The sequence below is a fragment of the Zophobas morio genome, unplaced genomic scaffold (genome assembly GCF_036711695.1).
Source record: "Zophobas morio isolate AGI-343-1 ecotype UQ-CSIRO unplaced genomic scaffold, CSIRO_AGI_Zmor_V1 ptg000017l, whole genome shotgun sequence".
Classification (NCBI taxonomy): Eukaryota; Metazoa; Arthropoda; class Insecta; order Coleoptera; family Tenebrionidae; genus Zophobas; species Zophobas morio.
Genome location: NW_026972122.1, coordinates 6,187,513 through 6,215,007, shown reverse-complemented (window position 1 = coordinate 6,215,007; position 27,495 = coordinate 6,187,513). Strand labels below are relative to the sequence as shown.

General features: G+C 32.8%; 6 protein-coding genes across 7 annotated transcripts; 2 read left to right on the top strand and 4 right to left on the bottom strand.

Annotated features, from left to right (window-relative positions):
- Positions 1–5,474: 5,474 nt before the first annotated feature.
- On the bottom strand, positions 5,475–6,744 carry LOC135130232 (brachyurin-like). Its single transcript, XM_064057585.1, has 7 exons — positions 6,620–6,744; positions 6,546–6,561; positions 6,316–6,466; positions 6,091–6,257; positions 5,946–6,035; positions 5,744–5,883; positions 5,475–5,690 (listed from the first exon to the last, which is right to left on the bottom strand). Exons 1-7 carry the CDS (start codon positions 6,722–6,724, stop codon positions 5,526–5,528), a joined length of 834 nt encoding a protein of 277 aa, XP_063913655.1. The 5' UTR covers positions 6,725–6,744; the 3' UTR covers positions 5,475–5,525.
- A 5,639-nt stretch (positions 6,745–12,383) lies between these two features.
- Positions 12,384–13,582, bottom strand: LOC135130339 (brachyurin-like). The gene is made up of 7 exons (XM_064057702.1): positions 13,491–13,582; positions 13,419–13,434; positions 13,198–13,341; positions 12,977–13,150; positions 12,836–12,925; positions 12,647–12,786; positions 12,384–12,596 (listed from the first exon to the last, which is right to left on the bottom strand). The coding sequence occupies exons 1-7, from the start codon at positions 13,551–13,553 to the stop codon at positions 12,432–12,434; spliced, it is 792 nt and encodes a 263-aa protein (XP_063913772.1). The 5' UTR covers positions 13,554–13,582; the 3' UTR covers positions 12,384–12,431.
- Positions 13,583–17,856: 4,274 nt separating this feature from the next.
- Positions 17,857–19,153, bottom strand: LOC135130149 (brachyurin-like). Its single transcript, XM_064057492.1, has 7 exons — positions 18,995–19,153; positions 18,910–18,934; positions 18,708–18,858; positions 18,483–18,649; positions 18,331–18,420; positions 18,143–18,282; positions 17,857–18,079 (listed from the first exon to the last, which is right to left on the bottom strand). The coding sequence occupies exons 1-7, from the start codon at positions 19,061–19,063 to the stop codon at positions 17,909–17,911; spliced, it is 813 nt and encodes a 270-aa protein (XP_063913562.1). The 5' UTR covers positions 19,064–19,153; the 3' UTR covers positions 17,857–17,908.
- A 479-nt stretch (positions 19,154–19,632) lies between these two features.
- Positions 19,633–20,877, top strand: LOC135129884 (brachyurin-like). The gene is made up of 7 exons (XM_064057154.1): positions 19,633–19,701; positions 19,752–19,770; positions 19,817–19,967; positions 20,022–20,188; positions 20,235–20,324; positions 20,468–20,607; positions 20,659–20,877. Exons 1-7 carry the CDS (start codon positions 19,633–19,635, stop codon positions 20,827–20,829), a joined length of 807 nt encoding a protein of 268 aa, XP_063913224.1. The 3' UTR covers positions 20,830–20,877.
- Positions 20,878–23,763: 2,886 nt separating this feature from the next.
- Positions 23,764–25,155, bottom strand: LOC135130473 (brachyurin-like). Of its 2 annotated transcripts, none has more exons than XM_064057863.1 (7): positions 24,877–25,155; positions 24,805–24,823; positions 24,607–24,757; positions 24,380–24,546; positions 24,243–24,332; positions 24,048–24,187; positions 23,764–23,993 (listed from the first exon to the last, which is right to left on the bottom strand). In XM_064057863.1, exons 1-7 carry the CDS (start codon positions 24,943–24,945, stop codon positions 23,823–23,825), a joined length of 807 nt encoding a protein of 268 aa, XP_063913933.1. In that variant the 5' UTR covers positions 24,946–25,155; the 3' UTR covers positions 23,764–23,822. The 2 variants fall into 2 exon arrangements, with proteins under 2 accessions (XP_063913933.1, XP_063913932.1); XM_064057862.1 differs by having other exon boundaries at positions 24,874–25,154.
- Positions 25,156–25,375: 220 nt separating this feature from the next.
- Positions 25,376–26,600, top strand: LOC135130401 (brachyurin-like). Its single transcript, XM_064057779.1, has 6 exons — positions 25,376–25,519; positions 25,571–25,758; positions 25,807–25,970; positions 26,024–26,113; positions 26,160–26,299; positions 26,351–26,600. The coding sequence occupies exons 1-6, from the start codon at positions 25,451–25,453 to the stop codon at positions 26,519–26,521; spliced, it is 822 nt and encodes a 273-aa protein (XP_063913849.1). The 5' UTR covers positions 25,376–25,450; the 3' UTR covers positions 26,522–26,600.
- Positions 26,601–27,495: the final 895 nt, after the last annotated feature.

Genomic DNA, 27,495 nt, shown 5'->3' with positions numbered 1-27,495 from the left:
AAAAAGGGCAAAATATAAGCCCCACCCTCTCTCAATTGTGATGATTTTTTTTTAATCGTCGAAAGCCAAAGGCACGAATTTTAATGGCAAAATCCTTATTATCTTCTACAAGAAATTACCATGTCAATCATGTTTTTGAGTATCGTGTTATTCAATGAATACTATGTACATATATTAAGAAAAATTAAAGCCAAAGATTAAGCCACACCCATACCCGCCCTGATTTAAGTAGTAATGAAGTTTTATAATTGTAAAATCCGTAAATCAAAAAAATCATCACAATTGAGATGGGGCGGGCGGGCGGGGTTTATATTTTGCCTTTTTTTCTTAATATTGTCACGACCCAAGCTCAATTTTCCAGGAACCCCAAATAGTAAACTCCCAAATAAAATTTTAAACTAGATTTATTATCTAAGATGGTACTTATATGGTTCCGGGGTCTAGTTGTTGCGATGATGGTCACTCACAAACTCTCCGTTTCGGGTTCTCGTTGGAGCCAGGAAACCATCATCCCGCTAGAACAGCAATTTTCCCCACTTGTCTTAGTTCAATCACATTTCCGTTCTAGCAGGATAATGCTACCCCGTCTCCAAATACCACCATCACATGATTCGAGAGGAAGCGAGGCGTCATGATTTCGCAACTAAGAATTATAAAATATTTATCTTCATGACAATATACACGGCATTCTTTGAACAACACGATACTTAAAAACATGTTTTTAATTTCTTGTAAAGAAATAAGTATTTTACACTTAAGCTCCGCCCCGCCCCCTTGGTTCACGGTTAATAAAAAAAAACATCAGAATTGAGATAGGGCGGACGGGCGGGCTTACGTTTTGCCTTTTTGTTTCAATATGTGTAGACTTATTTTCACAACATGAAACTTAAAACATGTTTAAAATGGAAAATTTGTATAAGGAAATATCGATTTTGCAATTAGGCTCCGACCCATCATGTTCTAAGTTTCATGTTGTGAAAAGATGGCTACGTATATTAAAAAAAAAAGGCAAAATATAAGCCCCGCCCACCCGCCCTATCTCATTTCTGATGATTTTTTTTTATTCGTTGTAAACCGAGGGGCAGAGGTTAATTGTAAAATCTTTACTTTCCTACCAGAAATTACCATGTGAAATTGTTTTTAATTAATCGTGTTATACAAAGAAAACTAAGACCCGGTTTATAGAAAGCGAAATTAAAGTTAATTTGCGTTTAACTTTTAACTGAGGTCTGTTCTTAGGCAACGTGAATGTTTTAACCAATCATGGGCTCATATTCCTCATTTTAATCTTGTGCTAAATTAATCGATGATTAAGTATTTAGTTCGCTTTTCTATAAACCGGCCCTAGGTGTATTAATTAAAAAAGAAAACCAAAACTGAAGCCCCACCCATCTGTCTCGATCTCAATTGTGATGAATTTTTCATTGGTTGTCACACTAAGGGGCGGATCGTAATTGCAAAATCGATATTTCCCTATACAGATTTATCATTTTAAACATGTTTTAAGTGCCTTGTATCTTTTATCAACAAATCTAGAGATTCTCAACCGAGGCTTCGAACCAACTTTCGTAACATCGCGTAGTCAGTCAGTAATAGATATTACACTGGCTACATGGGATATCTCACGATTTATATTGGAATGGCACGTCTCTAAAGAGGCGTCAGTGTAAGACCATAGATGGATTATGTATATATTAAAAGGTATAGATAAAGATCTACAGGAACCCTAGGCTGACGAACTGGGCTTTATACAACGAAGAACTGGACGACAGACTGGGGACCTCCGTGCAGTCTATACCAACAGAATACAAATCGACAGAAGACATAGAGAAAACCTTGACCATTATCAACGACTCTCTAATGTCAGCGTATGAAAAAAGTTGCCTACTGAAGAAGGAAGGGTCTGGGCAATGGTACACCATGGTGGAACCGAAGGCTCAGCCTACTTCAAACGGGGCTAAGAAAACTTTTCAATAGAGCAAAAAACACTAAGAAAACTGAAGACTGGGAAGCCTATCAAGAGTACCGGAAAGAGTTTAAGAAAGAATTAAGAAATAGGAAACGGGAAGCGTGGAGATCCTTCTGCAGCGACATAACGTCGACTGCTTCGGCCACAAGGCTGAAGAGAGTTCTCTCGAAGGACCATACACATGAACTACGTTTCCTAAAGAAAGAAGATGGTACCTTTACAGTCACCTTAGAAGAGTCCGCAGAACTTTCGCTGCAGACCATGTTTCCAGGTAGCACAAGGACTACCTCCCATTCCAAAAGGGATGTAGCCGGTACTCAACTTTCTCAGAAGGACTGGGCGCTGGCGGCAAAGGTAGTCACGGAGGCAAGACTGGAGTGGGCAGTGGGCAGCTTTTCCCCATATAAATCTCCGGGAGTTGACGGTATTTATCCCGCCCTCCTGCAGAGTGGAATGAGCAGACTACGCCCTATTTTGTTGCCAATGCTTCGGGCATGTCTGGCTTTCAGCTACATACCGAATGCATGGCGAAAAGTAAAGGTTATCTTTATACCTAAGTCAGGACGACAAGATTACGCCTTGTCTAAATCTTACAGACCAATTAGCTTAACATCATTCTTGCTGAAAACGCTAGAAAGACTAAGCGAAAAAGAGATTCGGGACACTGCTTTGAGCAAGCAACCTCTACATTCGAACCAACGTGCCTACATCCAAGGAAGATCCACCGATACGACCCTACACACAGTTACAAACCGTATAGAGTGGGCGATGGAGAACAAACTCTTCACCTTAGGAATGTTTTTGGGTATTGAAGGAGCGTTTGATAAAACGACCTTCAAAAGCATAGAACTAGCCCTACGAGAGCACGACGTGAACTCCACCCTAAGTAGGTGGGTGGCCGGTATGCTGAGGAATAGGTAAATACTGATTAATGTAAGTGGCACTGAGATCGAGGCTGTTGCAGGCAGGGCAGGGGATGTCCTCAGGGAGGAGTTCTCTCTCCTGTACTGTGGGATACTGTCGTTGACAGCCTGATACGCAGACGATCTAGTCATTCTGCTAACACGAAAAAACGCAGATGCATTATGTGAGATATTGCAAGCTGCAGTAAAAATAGTCGAAGAATGGTGCAGCAGGCATACCCTCTCCGTTAATGGAGAGAAGACGAAACTAATCCTGTTCACTAGGAAAAGGAAAATTGGCACACTACAGATGCCAAAAATAATTAACACAACGCTTCAACTTTCGGACGAAGTCAAATACCTGGGAGTTGTATTGGACTGGCGACTGAATTGGAAGAAGCATGTAGATGATAAAGTGGAAAACGCACGCTCGGCTCTTTGGCAATGTCGTAGGGTGGTGGGAAAGTCGTGGGGTTTAAATCCCAAGATCGCCCTCTGGATCTACACGGCAATAGTCAGACCGATGCTATGCTATGGAGCTTTAGTTTGGTGGCCCAGAGCCAGACAAAAAACAACAGCCCTGCAACTTGAACACGTTCAGAGAATGGCGTGTCTCAGTGTTACAGGAGCAATGAGGACCACTCCCACAGCGGCGCTGGAGACTCTTCTTTGCTGAGCACCTCTTAACCTTTACATAGAGGAAGCGGCAATGACGACGTCTCTAAGACTTCACACTCTGGGAGTATGGTACAAGCAAGACCGCACAACGAAGCACACTCGGATCTTAACGGAGGCGTTCAACAGAATACCCTTGTTAAGGATGGGTTGTGACCGAATGGGCACAAAATTAATGTATGAGAAGACATATAGAATATCAACGAATGATAATTCAGAAGGACGAGCCGACATTGATATCTATGTCGATGGTGCCAAAACAGATAGTGGTTCAGGAGCCGGCATCTACTCCGAACAATTGAACGCACAAATCAGTGTACCTCTCGGCACCCACACGTCTGTCTTACAAACAGAACTGATGGGAATAATGCTGGGAGCTAGAATCATTGCTGAACGTGAAATCGGCAACAAATCAATACGCATACTTACTGACAGCAAGTCTGCACTACTAGCCCTGGACAGCTGTATGGTTCGATCCGGGCTGGTTTGGGAGTGCAGACAAACGCTAAGGTATGTAACGCCGAGGAATAGTGTGGAACTTTGTTGGATCAAAGGACACAGTGGCAACGAAGGAAACGAGAGGGCAGATGAGATGGCGAAGCGAGCCGCGCGCATGCCCTTCTGGGGACCCGAACCGGCAATCACGCCTTCGGTCGACCTCTCGAACGAACTCGTAAAGTAATATACCCACAGACACCATGAGCAGATATGGGCGACGTTGAGCAGCTGTCGCCAAAGTAGAGCTTGTATGGCAACACCAGACCGTAAGTTGACGAAATTTTATCTCTCACTTTCAAGAGACAAACTGCGTAAACTGGTAGGATTCCTTACGGGACATTACCAGTTTAACAAACATCTACATACGATAGGGGTGGTAATAGACCCAATTTGTCGTGGATGCAATGAAGAAGAGGAAACAGCTGAGCACATTCTTCGTGAATGTCCAGCCCTAGCCTCCTACAGGGAATCCATACTAGAGGACATCTGGCCTAGTATGGCAAAAATCAGGGAGTTTCCACCCTTTGCATTACTCAGGTACATTCAAGCAGTTGGGTGGCTTGACGAGTAGAGGAGCGGGAAAACACCCTGATATAGACTTGGGGAAGGTACAATGGGCTTAAAGGCGAGGCCTAAGTGCCGGCTGGCTATGGTCAGCCCCCATAATTAAGAATCCAGAATCCAAAATCCAGAAGTGCCTTGTTGTGAAAATATGACTACACATATTAAGAAAAAAAAGGCAATCTCAGTAATGGAACTTCAGTAGTTTTAAATTTGTAACAGGGACAGCGACAGCGTAGGAATTTTAGCGCATTTTGTTCTGTTAGGTTGATGCCAACTTACATGTCAACTGTCAAGAAATCCCAATCTCTCACCGGAATTACTATATCTGGCGCTACATTTAGAAAGTGATCCACTTGCCCTTTGGTAAATACCTTTGCCTTCTTTGATTGATGAAAGTTGACATTGAATATTGTGCCCGAAGACTTGATCGTCCCATTTTAGTCGATAAATTCCAAAAATATACCACAAGAACATCTTCTGTATAAGATTGCCAACTTTTTTCTTTGCACCAATTCATGAAACGTCTATAGGCAAATTCATAAATTTCACGAGACCTTGGTGGAAGCAAATTCAAATAAACTTCTCTTGCACAGAATATATCTGCAGGTACTTTTAGAATTTCATTTGAACTCATTTTTATGAAAATTTCATAAACTCATCAAGTCAACACTAATATGAAAAATGCGAACAGGGCTAAATTTTCCGATTTCAATTTTTTTTTTCTCGGTTGGAGAAGAAATAATATATGTTATATGTATATATAATATCAATTGCTCCTCAAAAAATATTGAACTTTTAATCCTAATAAAAAGTTTTACTTTTTGCTGCGCCGGCACTAAAACAAATTAACGAAATAATTTCCACTATTTTTAGAAAATTTTGTTTTGAGAAACTCTTTATTGAAGTGAAAATCTCTTTTAGGCAAGAATTATACTTTTTATCCAGTCAAGATAGGGATGTGTCCTTGTATATCCCGAAGGATCAGTACTCTGACAGCCATTTCCACTTACAAAACTTGCAATTCCTGTGTGCACCTGTGCTCCTCTACTTACAATTTGTATTAGTGCGCTACCTGTGTCACCCTACAATTCGTATTAAATATTAAAACTGAATAAAAAAGCAGAAAAAACCCTACTATGCAGGTTCCTTCATTATAAGATCCAGCGACACAAAGCATGTTATCAGTAAGTTGGCTCCCATATGTGAATCTACATTCTTCATTTGATATTGAGACTACTTGAACCCCCTGAAGATGCTCAGACAACTCAGGATCGTCTAAAATCATTTAGTACACATTTAAGTGTTAAAGCTAGTGGACTAATTGAAATAGTAACTACCATCACTAGTCTGTCCCCATCCTATTGCCACGAGACTAGTAGAATTTCCTACTGGAGTGGAGTCTGCATAGTATATTGTGTTAACGTAGTCTAAAAGAAAACTTTATGTACCTATTGAGAAAAAAATCAAATAAAATTTACGTACTTGTAAACTCTACTGGAATTCTTAGTTTGATAAGTCCTACGTCATTTTCCAGTGTAGTTGGGTTGAATTCTGGATGTATAACGTATTCTGACGTGGCAACAATTACTCGATTGGTATCATCCTCGGTTAATTTGTTGGACCCTATCTGAATTGTAAATAGCGTTGCCCTAAATATGTCAGTCATTAGACACTTCAGTCAAAGTTAAACTAAAATATATTTAGTACCCGTTAACGCATTGTCCGGCAGTTATAATCCACTGGTTTGTAAGAAGAGATCCTCCGCAAAAGAATCTGCTAGTTTCTGTAGTAACAGTGATAGCAGCGGCAAATTTGTATTGTCCGGCGTTAGCGTCAAGTCCACCAATTATTCTTGAATCTAAAAATAGAGGAAATTAAACTTGATTAAACACCAACCTATAATAATTTTCTGAATTGTCTGTTATCGATGTTCCTACCTCTAGAAATCTCTTCCTAAAAAGATCAGTATTAAGATATATATGATGACACTTTTGTGCTAGAATGTATTTACCGTCTGGTGGACATTAATCAAAGCTAGTAGTAGTAGAAAAGATGCCGCAACTTTCAGATGCATTTTAACAACAGAATATTTTGTGTTTGTAGGAAAAAAAAACATTTATAGGAATTGACTGCATTACACAAATTGTTTAGATATCTTATCAAAGTTTTATTATAGAAATAATATTTTAATTATTTTAGAATTTGATGTCATTTAGATGTTATAAAAAATAACAGTGTCGCAGTATTTTTGTTGCTTGGAAAATTACCAGCAAATTTACGAGTAAGCCTTAAAATCTTTTAGATGGATCTAGCAATGTTAAGTGGCAACTCAGTCAAACTTTCAGATTTTTTAATTTTTTCGGATTTTTGATATTCCGATTTACTGACTTTTCAATTTTCTCGCTACTTTAATTTTTTATTTTTTATAATTTTAAAATTTTCGATTTCTCAATTTTTCGGTTTTTCGACTTTTCTATGAATTTCTCCATCTTTTGATGATTCGATTTCTCGCTGTCTTTGATTTTTTATGTTTCGATTTAGCGATTTTTCAATTTGCCATATTTTAATTTTTCAATTAAAATTTTTGATTTTTCGATTTCTCGATTTTCGATTTTTAAAACTTCATTTCTCGATTGTTTGATCTCACCATTTCTCGATTTCTCGACTTAATTAATTTTTCGATTTTTCAGGTTTCTGATTTTTAATTTTTCGATTTTTTAAAATTTCAATTATTCTACTTCGATTTTCCAATTTTTCAATTTTTCGATTTCTGAATTTTTTGATGTTTCAGTTTTGGGATTTTAAAATTTTTGATTTTTCGATTTCTCGATTTTTCGGTTTTTCAATTTTTCGATTTTTAAAACTTGATTTCTCGATATTTTGTTTTTCCCATTTTTCGATTTATCGACTTTTAAATTGTTCGACTTTTCAGGTTCTTGATTTTTCAATTTTTCGATTTTTAAATTTTTGATTTCTCCACTTCGATTTTTCGACTTCGATGTCTCGATTTATCAATTTTTCAATTTTTCAATTGTGTTGTTTCAGTTTTGGGATTTTGCAATTTTTTGATTCTTCAATTTTTCAATATTTCAGTTTTGAGATTTTTCGATATTTCGATTCTTCAATTTTTCGATTTTTGGATCTTTCGATTTCCCGAATTTTTTACTTATCGATTTTGCAATTTTTCGAATTTTGAATTTTACTTTTTTGTTTTTTCGGATTTTTGATATTTCGATTTATTGATTTTCCAATTTCTCGATAGTTTAATTGTTCAATTTTTATAATACATATTAGAATTTTCGATTTCTCATTTTTCGATTTTTCAGTTTTTCGATTTTTCAATTTTTCGATTTCTCAATTTATCGAGAAATTTTACATTTCGCGATTTTTTTTAATTTAATTTTTTATTTTCAAATTTTCCGATTCTGGCTCATTTTGATTTCTCAATTTTTCGATTTTTCGACTTTTCGATTTCCGAATTTCTCAATAGTTTGATGATTCGATTTCTCGATGTCTCAATCTTTTGATTTTTACAATTTTTGATATTTCGATTTTTCCATTTTTACTTCTTCAATTGTTTAATTTCAGATTTTTAATTTTTTCAATTTTTTTCTTTTGATTTTTGAATTTTTAAAATTTTTGATTTTTCGATTTCTCGATTTTTCGGTTTTCCAATTTTTTGATTTTTAAAACCTGATTTCTCGATATTTTGTTTTTCCCATTTTTCGATTTATCGACTTTTAAATTGTTGAATTTTTTTAGGTTCTTGATTTTTCAATTTTTCAATTTTTAAATTTTTGATTTTTCCACTTTGATGTCTCGATTTAACAATTTTTCAATTTCTCAATTTTGTTATTTCAGTTTTGGGATTTTGCAATTTTTTGATTCTTCAATTTTTCAATATTTCAGTTTTGAGATTTTTCGATATTTCGATTCTTCAATTTTTCGATTTTTGGATTTTTCGATTTTTCGAATTTTACTTTTCGATTTTTCAATTTTTCGTTTTCTCAATTTATGGAGAACTTTTCCGTTTCTCGATTTTTTTAAATTTAATTTTTTAATTTTTCGTTTTCCAATTTTCCGATTCTGGCTCATTTTGTTTTCTCAATTTTTAGATTTTTCGACTTTTCGATTTCCGAATTTCTCAATATTTTGATGATTCGATTTCTCGATGTCTCAATCTTTTGATTTTTACAATTTTTGATATTTCGATTTTTCCATTTTTACTTCTTCATTTGTTTAATTTCAGATTTTTAATTTTTTCAATTTTTTTCTTTTGATTTTTGAATTTTTAAAATTTTTGATTTTTCGATTTCTCGATTTTTCGGTTATCCAATTTTTTGATTTTTAAAACTTGATTTCTCGATATTTTGTTTTTCCCATTTTTCGATTTATCGACTTTTAAATTGTTGAATTTTTCAGGTTCTTGATTTTTCAATTTTTCAATTTTTAAATTTTTTATTTTTCCGCTTTGAACTCTGGATTTATCAATTTTTCAATTTCTCAATTTTGTTGTTTCAGTTTTGGGATTTTGCAATTTTTTGATTCTTCAATTTTTCAATATTTCAGTTTTGAGATTTTTCGATATTTCGATTCTTCAATTTTTCGATTTTCAGATTTTTTGATTTCTCGAATTTTACTTTTCGATTTTTCAATTTTTCGAATTTTAAATCTCAGTTTTTTATTTTTTCGGATTTTTGATATTTCTATTTATTGATTTTCCAATTTCTCGATAGTTTAATTGTTCAATTTTTGTAATACATATTAGAATTTTCGATTTCTCCATTTTTCGATTTTTCAGTTATCCTATTTTTTTAATTTTTCGTTTTCTCAATTTATCGATTTTTTTTTATTTTTCATTTTCCAATTTTCCGATTCTGGTTCATTGTGATTTTTCAATTTTTCGATTTTTCGACTTTTCGATTTCCGAATTTCTCAATATTTTGATGATTCGATTTCTCGATGTCTCAATCTTTTGATTTTTACAATTTTTGATATTTCGATTTTTCCATTTTTACTCCTTCGATTTTTAAATTTCAGATTTTTAATTTTTTCAATTTTTTCTTTTGATTTTTGAATTTTTAAAAATTTTTGTTTTTTCGATTTCTCGATTTTTCGGTTTTTTTGATTTTTCGATTTTTAAAACTTGATTTCTCGATATTTTGTTTTTCCCATTTTTCGATTTATCGACTTTTAAATTGTTCGACTTTTCAGGTTCTTGATTTTTCAATTTTTCGATTTTTAAATTTTTGATTTCTCCACTTCGATTTTTCGACTTCGATGTCTCGATTTATTAATTTTTCAATTTCTCAATTTTGTTATTTCAGTTTTGGGATTTTGCAATTTTTGATTCTTCAATTTTTCAATATTTCGTTTTTGAGATTTTTCGATATTTCGATTCTTCAATTTTTCGATTTTTAGATTTTTTGATTTCTCGAATTTTACTTTCCGATTTTTCAATTTTTCGAATTTTAAATTTCAGTTTTTTATTTTTTCGTATTTTTGATATTTCGATTTATTGATTTTCCAATTTCTCGATAGTTTAATTGTTCAATTTTTGTAATACATGTTAGAATTTTCGATTTCTCCATTTTTCGATTTTTCAGTTGTCCGATTTTTCAATTTTTCGTTTTCTCAATGTATCGATTTTTTTAATTTTTTATTTTCCAATTTTCCGATTTTTCGACTTTTCGATTTCCGAATTTCTGAATATTTTGATGATTCGATTTCTCGATGTCTCAATCTTTTGATTTTTACAATTTTTGATATTTCGATTTTTCCATTTTTACTCCTTCGATTTTTAAATTTCAGATTTTTAATTTTTTCAATTTTTTCTTTTGAGATTTGAATTTTTAAAAATTTTTGTTTTTTCGATTTCTCGATTTTTCGGTTTTTTAATTTTTCGATTTTTAAAACTTGATTTCTCGATATTTTGTTTTTCCCATTTTTCGATTTATCGACTTTTAAATTGTTCGACTTTTCAGGTTCTTGATTTTTCAATTTTTCAATTTTTAAATTTTTTATTATTCCACCTCGATTTTTCGACTTCGATGTCTTGATTTATCAATTTTTCAATTTCTCAATTTTGTTGTTTCAGTTTTGGGATTTTGCAATTTTTTGATTCTTTAATTTTTCTCCCATTTTTCAATTCTTCAATATTTCAGTTTTGGGATTTTTCGATAATTCGATTCTTCAATTTTTCAATTTTTCGAATTTTATATTTCAGTTTTTTATTTTTTCGGATTTTTGATATTTCGTTTTACTGATAGTTTAATTGTTCAATTTTTAGAATTTTCGATTTCTCCATTTTTCGATTTTTCAGTTTTTCAATTTTTCAGTTTCTGGATTTATCGAGAACTTTTAGAGTTTGCGTTTTTCTTTTAACCTTTATTTTTTCAATTTTTGACATTCCAATGTTCGGACTTTGGCCTATTTCTCAATCTTTTGATGATTCGACTTCTCGATGTCTCAATCCTTCGATTTTTAAAATTTGTGATTTTTGGATTTCTCCATTTTTACTTCTTCGATCTTCAAATTTCAGACCTCTAATTTTTTCATTGTTTTATCTTTCGATTTAATAATTTTTCAATTTTCTATATTTTAATTTTTGCATTTTGAAAATTTTTGGGTTTTCGACTTCCCAATTTTTTGGTTTTTCAATTTTTTGATTTTTAAAACTTGATTTCTCTGTTTTTTGAAATTTGAAAGTCCGTAAGTCTCAAACTGTTTTATTTTAGTAGTCAAAATTACGTTTACGAGGAGTGAATTTGAAACCTTGTGGAAATAAGTTCCTACGTTTTTTCCATTCGTTTAAAGTCCAATAAAATTCAATCTGCTAAGATATGCATCTAAACAAGAACAATACGCTGCAGGGAAGATCAATGTTTAAATTTAGCATGACTTTCGTAGGATTATTAAAAAGCTTTTGATTCCATTAATCACCAGTTGTTTTGTTTAAAATTAGCACACATGGGATAGGACAGATTTGTTTTAAATTTGATCTAATCTCTATCAGTAACCATTTTTTAAATTCCCGTCTATGCATGTCAGATGTTCAAGGTTCATTTCTACGACCTTTATTGTTTCTTAGTTACGTTATTATTTTGTTAGAATGACGTTATAAATACATGTTAACTTAACAAAGCTAAATTTTCATTGGTCGATTTTTTTTCTGACGAAACAAAAATTTTTGTTCATATTTTGTAAGATAAAAAAGTCGAAAAATTTACGAGTTAATCTAGCGCAGATACGTCGGTTTTAGAACCAAGAAGAAATCCTATGTAGGGCGAAATTAGACCTTATAAAACTGCGAAATACGATCTAAGGCGCATGGATTAATTTGTGCATTTATTCCGTTTAATTTATCCTACAATAATCATCACTCTGGATGAAATAATTCAGTTTGAGTTGTTCGTTGATTTCTGAGAATAATTTCTAATTTCACTTTGACATTTGGATTTTGCATGGTTAATCCAAAGACGCGATCGCTTCGACAGTGCGACGGAACATTTCGTGACAAATCGGATCGCGCGCGAATTTCAAAATACGATTTTTAAAACCTTTTTACAGAAAATGAGCGCGATTCAACGATTTGAAAAAAATACTGGCCGATAGCCCTCTTAGACCTCCACAAAGGCATCACTAATTAATTCGCTATGTCCAGACTAGGATGTGGCACCCTGTATATTTTTTCTCTCTCACACTTTCGTTGTCATATAAGAGCGTGTTCTGCACTTAAACGAATATCAAAATTTTGTCAAAGAAACAAATAATCATTAATGTGTTAACGAATTTATTAACTTTTTGTAATATAAGAATCTCGTTCAGGTTAGAATTGTATTTTGTATCCAATCAAGATAGGGATGTGTTCTTGTATATCCTGAAGGATCAGTACTTTGACAGCCATTTCCGCTTACAAAACTCGCAATTCCTCTATGTGCCTCTGCTCCTCTACTTCCAATTTGTACTAGTGCGCTACCTGTGTCTCCCTAAAATGTGTGGCATTAAAATTAAATGAAAAACCAGAACCTTACCCTACAATGCAGGTTCCTTGATTAAAAGATCCAGCGACGCAAATCATGTAATCAGTAACTTGGCTTCCGTATGTCAATCTACATTCTGTATTGGATATTGAGGAAACTTGAACATAATTAAGATGTTCAGACAACTCAGGATCGTCTAAAATGGTTCAGTATATTTAATTGTTGTTAATCGAAATAGTATCTACCATCACTAGTCTGCCCCCATCCTATTGACAAGAGACTAGACTTATTTCCTACTGGGGTCGGATCTTCATAGTATATTGTGTTAAGGTAGCCTGAAACAAAACTTCGTCTATTGAGAAAAAAATAAAAAAATAATTACGCACTCGTAAACTCTACTGGAAGTCTTAGTTTGATGAGCCCTACGTCATTTTCCAGTGTTGTTGGGTTGAATTCTGGATGTAGAGCGTACTCGGACGTGGCGACAGTTACTCGATTGGGATCATCTTCAGTTAGTGTGTTGGACCCTAGCTGAATTGTAAATAGTGTAGCCCTAAAAAATTCAGTTAGATAAGTAGACTTTGAAGTCAAATTTATTATCCGTTGACGCATTGTCCGGCAGTTAAAATCCACTGACTTGTGATAAGAGATCCTCCGCAAAAGAATCTGCTGGTTTCTGTCTGAACAGTGATAGCAGCGGCAAATCTATATTGTCCGGTTCTGGCGTTAGTTCCGCCAATTATTCTTGAACCTAAAAAGAGTGATTTAAACTTGATTAAATGCCAAACTATAATAATTTTCTGAATTGTCGATTATCGGTGCTTCTACCTCTAGAAATCTCTTCCTGAAAACATGAGGATTAATATAGGAATGACACTGTTTTTGTCATAGTGTGTTTACCGCATGGTGGACAACAATTAAAGTTGATAATATTAAAAACGCTGCAATAATATTCACATGCATTTTAACAACAAAATATTCTAGTGTTTATAGTAAAGACATTTATAATAGTCAACTGCACTACACAAATTGTTTATCTTATCAAGATTTTATTATAGAAATAATATTTTAATTATTTTAGAATTTCATGTAATTTAGGTACTATAAAAACTAAATAGTGCCTTAGTATTTTTGTTGTTTGGAAAATGACAAGCAAGTTTGCACTGTTTTATGAGTAAGCTTTACAGCCTGTTAACTGGAAGTTTAAATTGCTTCAGATTATATGGTAGTCAAAGCGTTCATCCAAGCTCAAAATAACAAAACATTCGTTTTATATCTTAGTGCTTGCGTACGTACTACGTCCTTGGGCATTTAGTCAAGTTCAAAACTTAGAGGCGGCACGTTTTCACGACACTTTTTTGGTGAAAATTAATTTGGAGAAAGTTTAAAATATTTTGCTTTCTTTTTGGTTTTCCTGTAACAATTTACATACTTATCTATATAGGGATCAGAATTTATTTTAGTGTTTTTATCACAGGATTAATATCTATGATTGAATAAAGAAATAATCGATATTATCGGCTCATATATCAAAATCAATCATCCATCTTCCTGTGGATAATCATCAAGTTCTACATGGGAAGTGAAGTACTTTATTGGTACTTACTAGTTTTACTATTTTTTTTAAGATAATATCTGTAATACTAATGTCAACCACTATTAAGGCTATCTGTAAGTGGCCACACAATGAAATATGGCCATTGAAATTTAAAACGCTATTAACAGTCTCACACGTTTTTATTTTAATTGTAACATTCACGTTTACGAAGAGTGAATTGGACACGTTCTTGAAATAAGTTCTTATGTTTCTTTTATTCGTTTAACGTCCAATAAAATTCTAGTAATTTTAGATATCCTTTATTTCCTTATCGTCTCCCATACTCTCCCATAGTCGCCGTTTTCGGATTGTATTTGTAATTATTGGACTATTACAGAATTTATTTCTTCATTTCTTCTAAAAACTTATTTGACCTGACCTGACCTGAAAATTTTGAATCTCATTTGAATTTTCCTTATCGAGATGTTCCTCTATAGGTAGTACCTTCATACATCTGTTTTAGTTAATACTGTTATTAGTATTATTCTAAACTTATCTAAACCGATATATTTGTCCTAACTTAAAAGTGGATGGCGTCTTTACATTAAAAAAAAAAGAATGGCTACTTTTATGTTTTTTCGACGTTTCATGATCCCTAGAGTACGTTCGTTTTCGTCTATATGTGTCGAATTTTATTTGCTTTTCTTTTTTTTGTCTATTTTTGGTCCGCTTTTTGTTACATGTTTTGAAGCGTTTTCTGTCACTTTTTGTCTCCCCTTTTTTGATCATTGTTTTGTCATCTTCTTATGCTTTTTTGTCGTTCTTTATCATATTTGTTGTGTCCATTTTTTGCTACTTTTTTAATGCGTTTTATGACCGGTTTTTTCGCCATTTATTTGTCGCGTTTTGTGTTATTTTGTTAAAATTTATTACGGATTTCTTTTCCCTTTTTACTTTAGCAAAAGAAGTATTGTAATCGAGTCCGTCGGCCAACTCTCTACTTTTACGTTTTCTCTACCTTTCATGACAGTCGAAGAAATCTCCCGTTTTCGTCTGTCTGTCTGTCCGTCTGTCCATCTGCCTGTTTGTGTGTAAAACGCTAACCGAAATTTGTCCCCATCAATAAGCGTCACTTCAAAATTGTACCTAGTAAATGGGTTTTAAATTGTATAAAATAACATAGTCCTACACATCTTGTTTACGAAGCCGTGTTGAGTTTTTACCCAAAACGTCCAGATTTTTGGAAAAAAATCAAGATTAGAAAACAACATTTTGAATTTAATTTAGAATCTGGAAAACCGAATGCTGTGAAATTTTGCACATCTTTTAAAGTTATGATAAGCGTGACAAATTTTTATTCAAAATATGTTTAGTTCTCTCCAAAAAATTGATGACGTCAGCTCAAAATTTTGCCGAATAAATCTTAAATGTGCAAAATATGATGAGTATATGCTTGTGATTTATCACTGCAAAAATAATTTTCAAATTTGCTTATACAGGATGTTTAAAAAAAATGAATGCGTGAATTTATTTTAATGATTTAATCATGAACTGCAAAACCGGATCCTTTGAAATTTTGGAGATATTTTAAAGTTATCATAAGCATGGTAAATTTTTGATCAAAATAAATTTGCTCATCTCTCAAAATTCTTTTAATTAATTAACAAAAAAAGAATTTTCATGGGCTCCTCAAATAATACACTATGGGTAACCAAAAAGATCTAGCTAATTTTCGAAAATGGTTGAAAAATGGTCAAAATCAGTCCTCTAATAAAATGCTAGACCCTCCCACCCACCCTCTTTTTCTTAGAGGGTATGTTATTTGCTAAAGTCGGTTTTATCTTGGCAAGTACTAGCCCCGCCCACCCGCCCTCTATTGTTTTGGAAGGTATGCCATTTGCCAAGATCAGTCTTATCTTACCAGAAACTAGCCCCGCCCACCCCCGCTCTTCTCAGTTTAACGACTAATTTTATTTCTGTTCAGTAAAAGATCATTTATTTGATTAAGAACAGATAAAATCAATCACTGAAATGGAGACAGGGTGGGTGGGTGGCTGGGGTTAATTATGTTCTTCTGTCGAGTGGGTGTGGATTCTTGAATATGAAAAAAGTAAAAAATAAGCGCTAATCGTAACTTTTTTGTTATACTATCGCGGATTAGAAATCTCGCAAAAATTCGGATTGAAAATGAATTTCAAATGACTTTAGCAAATTTTCGAAAATGGTTGAAAATTTCAAAAGTGTCAAAATCAGTCATATCTTATAAAATGCTAGCCCCACCCACCCACCCTCTTTCTCTTACAGGGTATATTATTTGCCAAAAGCAGTTTTTTCTCAGCAAGTATTAGCCCCGCCCACCCACCCTCTCTTTTCTTAGAGGTTTTGTTATTTGCTAAAATCAGTCTTATCTTATCAATTACTGATGACGTCAGTTCAAAATTTTGCCGAATAAATCCTATCTTAAATGTGCAATGTATGATGAGTCTATGCTTGCGATTTATTACTGCTTTAATATTTTTTAGATCTGCTTATACAGGTGTCTGAAAAAAATTAATGACTGAGTCAAATTATTTTCTTAATTAAATCAAGGCTCGCAAAACTAAATACTTTGAAATCTTGCAGACGTTTTAAAGTTACTGTGAGCATGGGAAATCGTTAATCAAAATTATTATTATTACCCAGAAAAAATTAATGACGTCATCTCAGAATTTTGCGGAATAAATTCTACCGAAAGTGTGCAAAATGTGATGAGTTTTTACTTGTTATTTATCATTGCATTCATATTTTTTAGATTTGCGTAAACAAGTGGCCCAAAAAAATGGGTCAATTTATTTTATAGAATAAATCAGAATGGCCTACTCCATTTTAGTCACATTTTCTTGTAGTTATCTTTTGCCGCGTTCTTTTTGTTCTTTTTTTAATCACCTTTTTCCACTTTTTTTGCCTTTTTGTTTGTCTTTAATCATCTTTTTTTCGCTTTTTCGCCTTTTATTGCTTGCGTTTTTTATCTATTGGTTTAATTCCTTTTTTGTTATCTTTATATGCCTTTTTTTGTCATTCTTTTCTCTTTGTTTAATCCTGTTTTTTTTTACTTGTGTTGTTGAGGTTCTAACTCAGTTTGACCTCATTGTACTGAAACCACCATTATATAACTAGTGATTTATTTTCTGACACAGCTGTAGCTTAAGTTAGCGCCAGCTTCAATATTTTTAGACACTTTGGTAGTTTAAAAATTGTTCAAACTATAAAATATTAAGAATTATTATTTTCGACAATCCTAGTTCTATTGATTATTAAAAATGTTATTTAACCCCAAAGCCCAAAGAGACTCAAACTTTTTTTTTCGACGATAAAATGTCAATTTCAGTGTGTTGCACGTGAGTTTTCAGTTCATTCAGTATAATTTTTCTGCAAAAGTATGCTATTCTCGTACATATTTTGTAAGTTTTCGTTTATTATTTTTATTCATTTTGAATTTTTTATTTGCTCAATTTTTCCTTACTTTAATAGATAGTGTTTTCATCCTTCATCCTGAACCTCGTTTGTTAACTGATTATTAAATTGGTGTGAACTACGAGTATTTCGTCCATGATTTACTAAGTTCTAACTTAGGTGCATCGGCTTAGATTAATTCGCTGTGAAGTTAAAATAAACTTTTCTTTTTTATTAAGACAATCATTATGCTTAGATAGAGCAAAAGGAACGAAAGGGGACCAAGAAAATAATAAAAATTGTTAACTAATTTATTTAGAATTTATATCATTAATAAAAATTGCATCGTCTAAAGCTCCAGTTGCGTGATATTTCTAATCCATGCATTGTATGGGAAAGTTCTTGTAAATCCTGAGGGATCTGTGCTTTCACAACCGTTGAAACTAACAAAGCTTGCAATACCAACAGGAATTGAGTGTCCGGTACTATAATACTGAATCAAAGCGCTACCAATATCACCCTGCAAAATAATAAACATATGGAGCAATATAGAATAAGAAAATAATTGTTATTTTACACTTACGTAACATGTCCCTTCATTATAGTTTCCTTCAACACAAACCATAGTGTCGGTAATTTGACTTCCATATGTAAGTGAACACTCAGCATTTGTTACAGTTACAACACGAACCCACTGTAGCGCATTAGAAAGACCAGCATCCTCTGAAAACTTAAACATAGTATACTTCAGATATGTAGAATAAAACCTACCATCAGAAATCTGCCCCCATCCAAAAACTGAAGCTGAAACGTAATCTGGTACCTCAGATACTGGAAGCCTTTCAATGGGTTGAATATAATCTATCACAAATACAAATTACGTAAAACTCCAGAAACTATACTAAGAAATTTTACACAAATACCTGTGAAAGTAATAGGCAAACGAAGTTTAATAAGACCTATGTCATTTTGCAGAGTTTGCGGGTCATATTCGGGATGAAGTACGTACGAAGAAGTTGCAACTTCAATCTGTTCGGTTTCACCACCAGTCAGATGAATTGATCCCAGAAAGATTTGGAATAGAGTCGCTCTATAATCGTACAATCAATTATTTGACGAAAATGATTATGACAAAATGTTAAATTTACCCATAGACACATTGCCCTGCTGTTAAAATCCATTGATTAGAAAGAAGAGAGCCTGAACAGAAATATCTACTGGTAGGAGTTTGGACATAAATTGCCGCCGCAAAGGGAAACTGGAGGGGATGGGCAACATTTCCACCAATGATTCTTCCACCTAAAATTTTACCAGTAAACCTTTACTATATGTTTAATATCATCAATTTACCGCCAAGGTGCTTTCTGGGAACGATCTGTAACAAAATTATTATCATCATAAGTGGTTTTAAAGGAAAAATCTTAAAACTGCTCACCTTGCTGAATGGATTAGCTGCGCATAAAATGGAGCAGAAACATAGTGAAAGGAATATAGTAGTTTTCATGGTTTGGTTGAGATTTTGCAAAAATTAACAATCGACTGATATAGTGAAGCTACACAATCTTACGATTACAGATGAAATGTGTTTTTATAAGATTAAATTCAGAATATTATCAACAGAATCAATAAGTGCCGGGCAAATACTTCAAAAGATTATCACTAATATGGGCTGCTTAGGAAATGATCCATTCAAAAACGAGAAATTTCCATTTGCATTCATCCAGATAAAGCGTGCTGATAACATCTGATATTTTTTATAATTGTCAGATTATTATCAGAACAAAAAAAAAAAAATTAATGTAAAATCGACTATTTCAAAAAATACTTTTTTCTCCACAATTTATTATACTCGAATTTATTTCAAAATTTCTTGGCTTTTAATAGTCAAACCGATCTCGGATTTTGAATTAAGAATATCTAATTCAAAAGCCGGGATTTTTGCCTGCTTTAATTGTCGTTCCAAAGACACCTTTAAGACTCCGTACCTAAGTAATTTAAACCTGTTGATAAGATAACATTAAACAGAACTCTACATAAATTGTGCATTTTGGAGTCAAAAATTTACTCTAAAAAATGTTGCCTCGAAAAGTAACATTGTTTGCAGTTGTTGCATTTGCAACTTTGTGTTTGTGCCATGCTGGGGTAAGAAAACCATATAAATTTTCAAAATTCAACCAACTTTCTTCTTTCAGGATATTCACAATCCTAGAAGTAAGTTCAATAAAATTTGACTATTTGCATTTAACACAACTTCTAGAGGGACGAATTGTTGGTGGAACGGTGGCCTATCCAGCCCAGTTTCCCTTTATGGCAGCCATCACAATTCAAACTTCAATTAGCAGAATATTTTGTGTGGGTGTTCTTTTAAATAACCAGTGGATATTGACTGCTGCTCATTGTATAAATGGGTAAAGTATTTTTTAACTACTATCATTTTCACATTTTTTAATTATGCAACATAGGGCTGTTTTACTTACGATACAGATAGGATCCAACAGTTTATCACAAGCAGATTCTAATCGGTTAACCTTAGCCACTTCCACGTATGTGGTGCATCCAGAGTTTAATCCAGAAACTATCGAACATGACGTTGGTCTCATCAAACTTCGATTGGCAGTTGATTTTACAGGTGTTTGCACAAAACTATATTTCACTGTCTACTAAATATTTTTTAGATTATATCCGAGCCACAAGTTATTTACCATCATCCCCAATTGTAGCGTATCAGAGTGTACAAGCAGTAGGGTGGGGGCAAATAAGCGATGGTAAGTTGTTAACTGACTGTTAAATATTATTATTTTGACCAGAAATAGAAAATAGAAACATTGTTTGAGGTTAAAATTTCTGCAGGCTACACATAATCCAACCTATATCTTTCCTATTCCAACATCTATGCTTAAATTTTTAGTCGATGTTACTCTTTCGGATGAACTGAGATGGGTTCTATTGTCAGCAATATCTAACGAAGAATGTCGATTAACCTATGGAGCTCAAATCACAGATACTATGGTTTGCGCTAGTGGAAATTATAACGAAGGTCCTTGTCTTGTAAGTACGAATCTTGGAATTATGTTTTTGATCTCAGTTATTTATGTTTAGGGAGATAGTGGCGGTCCATTAATACATGTCCAAGACGGAGGTCGTGTAGAAATAGTAGCTGTTGCTAGTTTTGTCAGTGCCAATGGTTGCGAAAGTTCAGATCCGTCTGGATATACAAGGACGTATCCGTATGTAAATTGGATAAGAAATGTTACAGATATCTGGGATTAAAGATTTTGACTCTGTTCAATAAGACAAATAAAAAAAATGTCCCCACAAGTCTTTTGTTTCCGATTTATTGTTAGAAATTTTCCTCGGTTTTGTTCTTTGTTTACGCGGGCGCTCACCAGACCCCTGGAAATTCATGTCTCGGGTGGCGTGAAGGTGACCTCATAAGTCTAGGTAGGCCAAACGTGTTATTTTTCAGCGGCACTAGTAGGCCCAAGGCTTGACACTGAGGCACGCCACCCCCATGCGATTTCAGTGAAATTCCGGACCATCACCGACCCGCCGCCTATTCACCGGAGTTTGGTCTCAATACTGTTTACTTTTAAATCGGCAAGAGTCGTCTAGTCTTCCATAAGAATTGTAAAAATGTGACGGCTTGTGACACTTACGGACAAAAACCAATTACTGTTTTGCTATACTCTGTTTGTTGAATTTTTTTTTTGTAATTTTGGAAAAGGAAGGATCAACCTATGTTTGTCTAGTGTGGGTTTTTGCAATACCTAGATATAAATAAATTCGTTGAAATATTTGTCTGAAGTTGAATATCAAATCAGAAAATAATTTTATTTTAGTTTATTTTCTCACATGTAAAACGACTAAGTGAATATTTTTGGCACATATTTAGATGATTTTACATATTTTGTTTACTTATGAAGTAATTCTTTATTTGTATTTTATACTAGCAAAACGTCTTAAACTAAGAATCGAAAGACTGAGAGATTGAAAGATCAAAAGAACGAGAAATCGAAAAGTGATGAATTCGAAAAATCGAAAAATAGAGAAATCGACAAACAAAAGGTTAAAAGTTGGAAAAATCAAAAAACGAAAAATTGGAAAACTGGAAAAACTGAGAAACCGAAATAGGCCAAAATAAAAAATTGAAAAACTTATAAATGGAAAATCTGAACAATCAAATCTCGATAAATCGGGAATGAAAAATTAACAAATCGAAAAATTGAAAAACAGAACAGCTAAAACCAGGAAGTCGAAAAATCGAAAGATTAAGAAATATTGAAAAAATAAAATATCAAAAGATTGAAAAATTGAAAAATCCTATAACTGAAATATCTAAAAACTGAAAAATTGAAAAATCAAAAAAGTGAAGCCGAAAAATAGAAATCTTTAAAAACCGTAAAACTGAAAAATCAAAAACCGGAAAAAAAAAATTAAAGAATTGAAGAACAGAAAAATCGAAACACTTGAAGGTCAAGAAATGGGAAAATCAAAACATCGATTAATTGAAAAATCGAAAAATTGAGAGTTTATAAAAGTCAAATTTGAAAATTTAAAAAATTGAAAATTTCACAAAATGACAATTGAAAAACAGAAAATCTAAAACCAAGAAGTCGAAAAATCAAAAGATTAAGAAATCGAAACATTTGAAAAATTCGAAAACTTTGAAAAAATTGAAATATCGAAGAACTGAAATGAAAAATCGAGAAATCGAAAATTCTAAAATTCTAAAAATTTAAAAATCGTAAAAATAAAAAAATCGACACATCGAAAAATCCAGAAATTAAAAATCGAAAAGTCGAAGAATCGAAATATTGAAAAATTCCAAAACTGAAATTTCCAAAAACTGAAAAATGAAAGGAAAACCAAAAATGGGAAACTAAATCAGGAATCAAAACATTCAAAATTGGAAAATTTAAAACGACAATTGAAAACAGGAAATCTAAAACTGGGAAGTCGAAAAATCGAAAGATTAAGCAATCGAAAAATTGAAAAATCGAAAAAGTAAAAAAATCGACACATCGCCAACTCCAGAAGCTAAAAATCGAAAAGTCGAAATATTGAAAAATCCCAAAACTGAAATATCGAAAAACTGAAAAATGAAAGAAAAACTGAAAATTGAAAAACCTGAAAAATCCGAAAACTGAAATATCGAAAAACTGAGAACCTAAAAAGTCGGAAAATTGAGCAATCTAAAAATCCAAAAAGTGAAGTCGAAAAATCGAAACCTTTAAAAAACTAAAAAATTTTTAAAAATCGAAAAGTTAAATAATTGAAGAACAGGAATATGGAAACCCTCGAAAGTCAAGAAATGAGAAAATCAAAACATCGATTAATTGAAAAATCGAAAAATTGACAGTTTATAAAAGTTAAATTTGAAAAATTGAAAAATCGAAAATTTGAAAAAACGACAATTGAAAAACAGAAAATCTAAAACCGGGAAGTCGAAAAATCGATAGATTAAGAAATCAAAACATTTGAAAAATTCGAAAACTTGAAAAACTGAAATATCGAAGAATTGAAATGAAAAATCGAGAAATCGGAAAATCTAAAATTTTAAATATATAAAAATGTAAGTATCAAAAAACTGAAAAATCTAAAATTTAAAAATCGAAAAATGTAAAAAGTCGACACATCGAAAAATCCAGAAGTCAAAAATGGAAAATTCGAAGAACAGAAGTATTGAAAAATCCCAAAGCTGAAAGATCTAAAACTGAAAAATCCCAAAACTGAAATACCCAAAAGCTGAGAATTTAAAGAATCGAAAAATTGAGTAATCGAAAAATCAAAAAAGTGAAGTCGAAATATCGAAACCTTAAAAAAATCGAAAAATTGAAAAATCAAAATCCTGCAAAATCGTAAGATCGAAAAATTGAATAATAAATAAACTGAAAAATCCCAAAACTGAAATGTCCAAAAACTGAGAAATTTAAAAATTGAGAAATTGAAAAACCAAAAAACCTGAAAAATCAATTAATTGAAAAATCGACAAATAAAGAGTCTATAAAAGTCAAAAATTGAAAAATCGAAATACTTAAAAATAGTAAGATTGAAGAGAAAAACTGAAAACCGAGAAATTGTAAAATCCAAAAATTGAATTATCGGTATTAATAATAAACTTCCGTGCCGATTTTTTAAGTTGATAAAAAGTAAAATTATATAAAACTCGATAATATATAGGAGTACATTTTTTTTAAACTCAAGTTTAATTTTAAATGTAGGAGAATGTATTTAATTTAACTTAATTAAGAATTTCTACATTTTTATTCCCATAGATCCGTAGTATTTCTTATCCAGTCCACATACGGAAACGTCCTTGTATATCCTGAAGGATCTGGACTTTCACAACCATTTCCACTAACAAAACTAGAAACAGCAACTACTACCATACGACTTCCATTCAGGAGATGCACCAAAGGACCACCACTGTCCCCCTGAAACATTTATAAAATTAATATCAAAAAAATAGTTACAAAATCCTTACTTACAAGGCAAGGACCTTCATTATAATTGCCGCTGGCACAAACCATAGAATCTGTGATTTGACTTCCATACGTCAATCGACATTCTTCATTCGATATTGCTGACATTAGAACCCATCTCAGTTCATCAGAAAGACTAGGATCAGCTGGAAATTTACACATAAACTTATGTTATGTCTAAATTTCGTTTTGTAAACGTACCATCAGTTACTTGCCCCCACCCTACTGCTATAACGTTCTGGAATTCTAGAATTGGTGATGATGGTAAATAATCTACGGCTCTGATATAATCTAAAAAAGAATTTAGTAAACCTTGGAAAATAATTTTGTGCAAGAACCTGTAAAGTCAATTGGCAGTCGAAGTTTGATGAGACCAACATCATGGTCAAGTGTATCTGGATTAAATTCTGGATGTACGACATACGTGGAGGTGGCTAAAGTTACCCGATTAGAATCGGCTTCTGATAAACTGTTAGACCCTAATTGTATCGTGAATAAAACAGCCCTAAATATATATATATTTCACAATTACAACTTAAGTGAATAATAATTAAAAATACTTTACCCATTTACACAATGAGCAGCAGTTAAAATCCACTGGTTACTCAAAAGTGCCCCTACACAAAATATTCTGGTAGTTGAACTTTGAACTGTTATGGCTGCCATAAACGGATACTGGGCCGGATATGCTGGAGTTCCACCAATAATTCTTCCATCTAAAAGTTACGTTAAGGGCAAAATATGCAAATTTTATCGAACTTACTTTTATGGCTGAAGCTGTCCTAAAAGAAGAAAGATGGTTTAAGTTTGAAAATTTTTATGGTTTTCTTACCACATTATGGCCATAACACCAAGATATTGTTAATCCAAAAAGTGAAAGTACTGTTACCGATCGAAGTAACATTTTTTTGTGTTAATTTTTTACTCAAAAAAAGTATAGCTTATGTAGAATTTTGTTGGAATGTTATCTTATCGATGGGTTTATACTACTTAGACGTATGGTTTTAAAGGGGTCCTTGGAACGACTGCAGATAGGCTTTTCCGCCATTTCATTGAAAATAATTGAAGCTAATTTTGAGAATTTACACATAAAGCTTCTTTTATCGAGTCATAGTTATTACTATAATGTAATAAATTTTGGAAACAGTTCGCTGGAGTTATATTTTATCAGCACGCTTTTTACGAATGAATGCAAATTTCAATTTTTTTTTTAAGGGATCATTCACTAAGAAGTACATCTTAACGGTAATCTTTTAAAGTGTTTGTGTGATACTCACCTATTAATTCTATAGATAATATTACAAGTATAATCTTTTAAAGGCGTACTTCAGCTACTATCGCAAGATCGCATATTTTCGATCAACAAGTCCTTTTATAAATTTGTAAAACTGCAAATATTTTTTCTAAAAATGAAAACAATAGTGCTCTTTTCACTATTTTTCTGCTTGAATTTTTACCCAACCACTTCGTTGAGAAAGGTTTGTGTCCTTAAATAAAAAACCAATAAGATAATAACAATTTGATTATAGATTGTTCCTAGAAGAAATAGTACTAGAAACATTTCAGGTGGACGAATCATCGGGGGTCAAACTGCCAATCCAGCCCAATTCACTCACGCTGCGGCAATTTATGTTCAAAACCCTACCAGCAGATATTTCTGTTCCGGTTCTCTTCTTTCCAATCAATGGATCTTAACAGCCGGTCAGTGTGTCGATGGGTAAATCAAACACTTTTGAAGATCCCTCAATCTGAAACAAAATTTTAGGGCCACATTGTTCCAGATTTTTCTGGGATCAGTTCATCTGAGTGGTGGCAGCGAACAGATTGAAGTTGCAACTTCTTCGTACGTGCTTCACCCTGACTATAATCCGTTAACTCTAGAAAATGACATAGGTCTCATTCAACTACGGCTGCCTATCACTTTGACCAGTAAACAAAATGTCTTAATATGATTTCTGTAGTAATTATATTTTTGATGACAGATTATATACAGCCTTTTCAGAGGCTTTCACTGGCTGAACTCCCGGATTACGTTATAGCTACAATTTTTGGATGGGGACAGACTTCTGATGGTAGGTGTCATTTTACATACCGCAATTTAAACGACTTCATTTGCAGAAGATGCTGGGCTTTCTGATGCAATGCAATGGGTGCGTGTCGTAAGTTTGTCAAATACTGAATGTGCGCTTACTTATGGAAGTCAAATTGTTGACACTATGCTTTGTGTTGAAGGAAACTTAAATGAAGGAACATGTTATGTAAGTGTTGACCTATTTTCCTGTTGTTTATTGATTTTTTTTATTTCGTAGGGTGATATTGGCAGTACTTTAGTTCAATATTTCGCTAGCGGTCAGCCATTTCCTGTTGGTATTGCAAGTTTTGTTAGTTACAATGGTTGCGAAAGTACAGATCCTTCAGGGTTTACAAGAACTTATCCGTATAATGCTTGGATTAGAAATGTAACGCAGCTGGATATTTAGCCAGCGCGATTTTTGTTGAAGATTTGACACTTTGGTTGTTCCATTTTTAAAAATATAAAATCTGGGTCTTTTTTTACTAGTACTTGTCTGATTTAGCAGCAGTTTATCCTAATAGTGACCTAATGTAATTTTTATATAATATAAAAAAGGTAAATTACGGTATTAGCTTTTTTAACAGTAGGTACATGTTCAGACAACTTGAAGTTATCGAATATGTATAATGACAGTTTTGATGAGGTCATTATCAATCTGAAAACATTGATCATCGGAGTCCAGGTGTAGAATTGTACACTTTTTTCTGTTAATATCAACCAATCAAATTTTGGACCAGTTTATACCGTATTTATATCGTTGGTTAAGACGAAGAAAGAGTGATCAGATTTTAACAAGTAATTTAGATAAGATATGTATAGGGCAAATAAAATAGGACTCAAAACGCAACCGTGTGGTACGTCCGATTTGACAGGAAAAGTGTTGGAAAAGGAGTCAGCAACTTTGACATAAAACGAATGATCGGACAGAAAGGCTGAAAGCCATTTTAGTAGACATTCCTTGATCCTCATTTTACTAATTTTGAATAGCAATCTATGATATGGAACCTCGTCAAATGCCTTCTGAAAATCAATATATATGGTGTCAGCATTTTTCAATATTTCAATTTTGGGCTTTTTAAATCTTTCCAATCTTTAAATTTTCCATTTCTCAATTTTCCGATGTTTCAGTGACACGATTTCTCAATTTTTGTCCTCTTCAATTTTACGGTTTTTAAATATTTCGATTTTTCAATTTTTCATATTTTGACATTTCTAAATTTTTTCGTTCTTCGACTTCTGAAGTAATCTCTTTTTATTTTCCCATTTCTCGACTTCCCAAAGTTTCGATTTTTCACTTCTTTAAATGTTCAATTTTTCGATTTTTCAAGTTTTTGATTATTCAATTTTTCGATTTTTTTAAGTTTACGATTTCTCGACTTT

Bases quoted from the DNA above. Each gene is read 5' to 3' on its own strand.
- LOC135130232 (XM_064057585.1), bottom strand. From the start codon at position 6,724: ATGTTTTTTTTTCCTACAAACACAAAATATTCTGTTGTTAAAATGCAT. The intron at 6,258-6,315 runs GTACTAAATATA...TGACATATTTAG, and splicing joins GCCGGACAATGCGTTAACGG to GGCAACGCTATTTACAATTC. The intron at 6,036-6,090 runs GTACGTAAATTT...GTTTTCTTTTAG, and splicing joins AATTCCAGTAGAGTTTACAA to ACTACGTTAACACAATATAC.
- LOC135130339 (XM_064057702.1), bottom strand. From the start codon at position 13,553: ATGCATGTGAATATTATTGCAGCGTTTTTAATATTATCAACTTTAATT. The intron at 13,151-13,197 runs TCAACGGATAAT...ATCTAACTGAAT, and splicing joins TTTAACTGCCGGACAATGCG to TTTTTAGGGCTACACTATTT. The intron at 12,597-12,646 runs GTAGGGTAAGGT...CACACATTTTAG, and splicing joins TTAATCAAGGAACCTGCATT to GGAGACACAGGTAGCGCACT.
- LOC135130149 (XM_064057492.1), bottom strand. From the start codon at position 19,063: ATGAAAACTACTATATTCCTTTCACTATGTTTCTGCTCCATTTTATGC. The intron at 18,935-18,994 runs GTGAGCAGTTTT...ATTTTGTTACAG, and splicing joins CAGCTAATCCATTCAGCAAG to ATCGTTCCCAGAAAGCACCT. The intron at 18,859-18,909 runs GTAAATTGATGA...GTAAAATTTTAG, and splicing joins TCCCAGAAAGCACCTTGGCG to GTGGAAGAATCATTGGTGGA.
- LOC135129884 (XM_064057154.1), top strand. From the start codon at position 19,633: ATGTTGCCTCGAAAAGTAACATTGTTTGCAGTTGTTGCATTTGCAACT. The intron at 20,189-20,234 runs GTGTTTGCACAA...AATATTTTTTAG, and splicing joins ATTGGCAGTTGATTTTACAG to ATTATATCCGAGCCACAAGT. The intron at 20,325-20,467 runs GTAAGTTGTTAA...TTAAATTTTTAG, and splicing joins GTGGGGGCAAATAAGCGATG to TCGATGTTACTCTTTCGGAT.
- LOC135130473 (XM_064057862.1), bottom strand. From the start codon at position 24,945: ATGTTACTTCGATCGGTAACAGTACTTTCACTTTTTGGATTAACAATA. The intron at 24,547-24,606 runs GTAAAGTATTTT...ATATATATTTAG, and splicing joins GCTGCTCATTGTGTAAATGG to GGCTGTTTTATTCACGATAC. The intron at 23,994-24,047 runs GTAAGTAAGGAT...TAAATGTTTCAG, and splicing joins ATAATGAAGGTCCTTGCCTT to GGGGACAGTGGTGGTCCTTT.
- LOC135130401 (XM_064057779.1), top strand. From the start codon at position 25,451: ATGAAAACAATAGTGCTCTTTTCACTATTTTTCTGCTTGAATTTTTAC. The intron at 25,971-26,023 runs GTAAACAAAATG...TTTTGATGACAG, and splicing joins GCTGCCTATCACTTTGACCA to ATTATATACAGCCTTTTCAG. The intron at 26,114-26,159 runs GTAGGTGTCATT...CTTCATTTGCAG, and splicing joins ATGGGGACAGACTTCTGATG to AAGATGCTGGGCTTTCTGAT.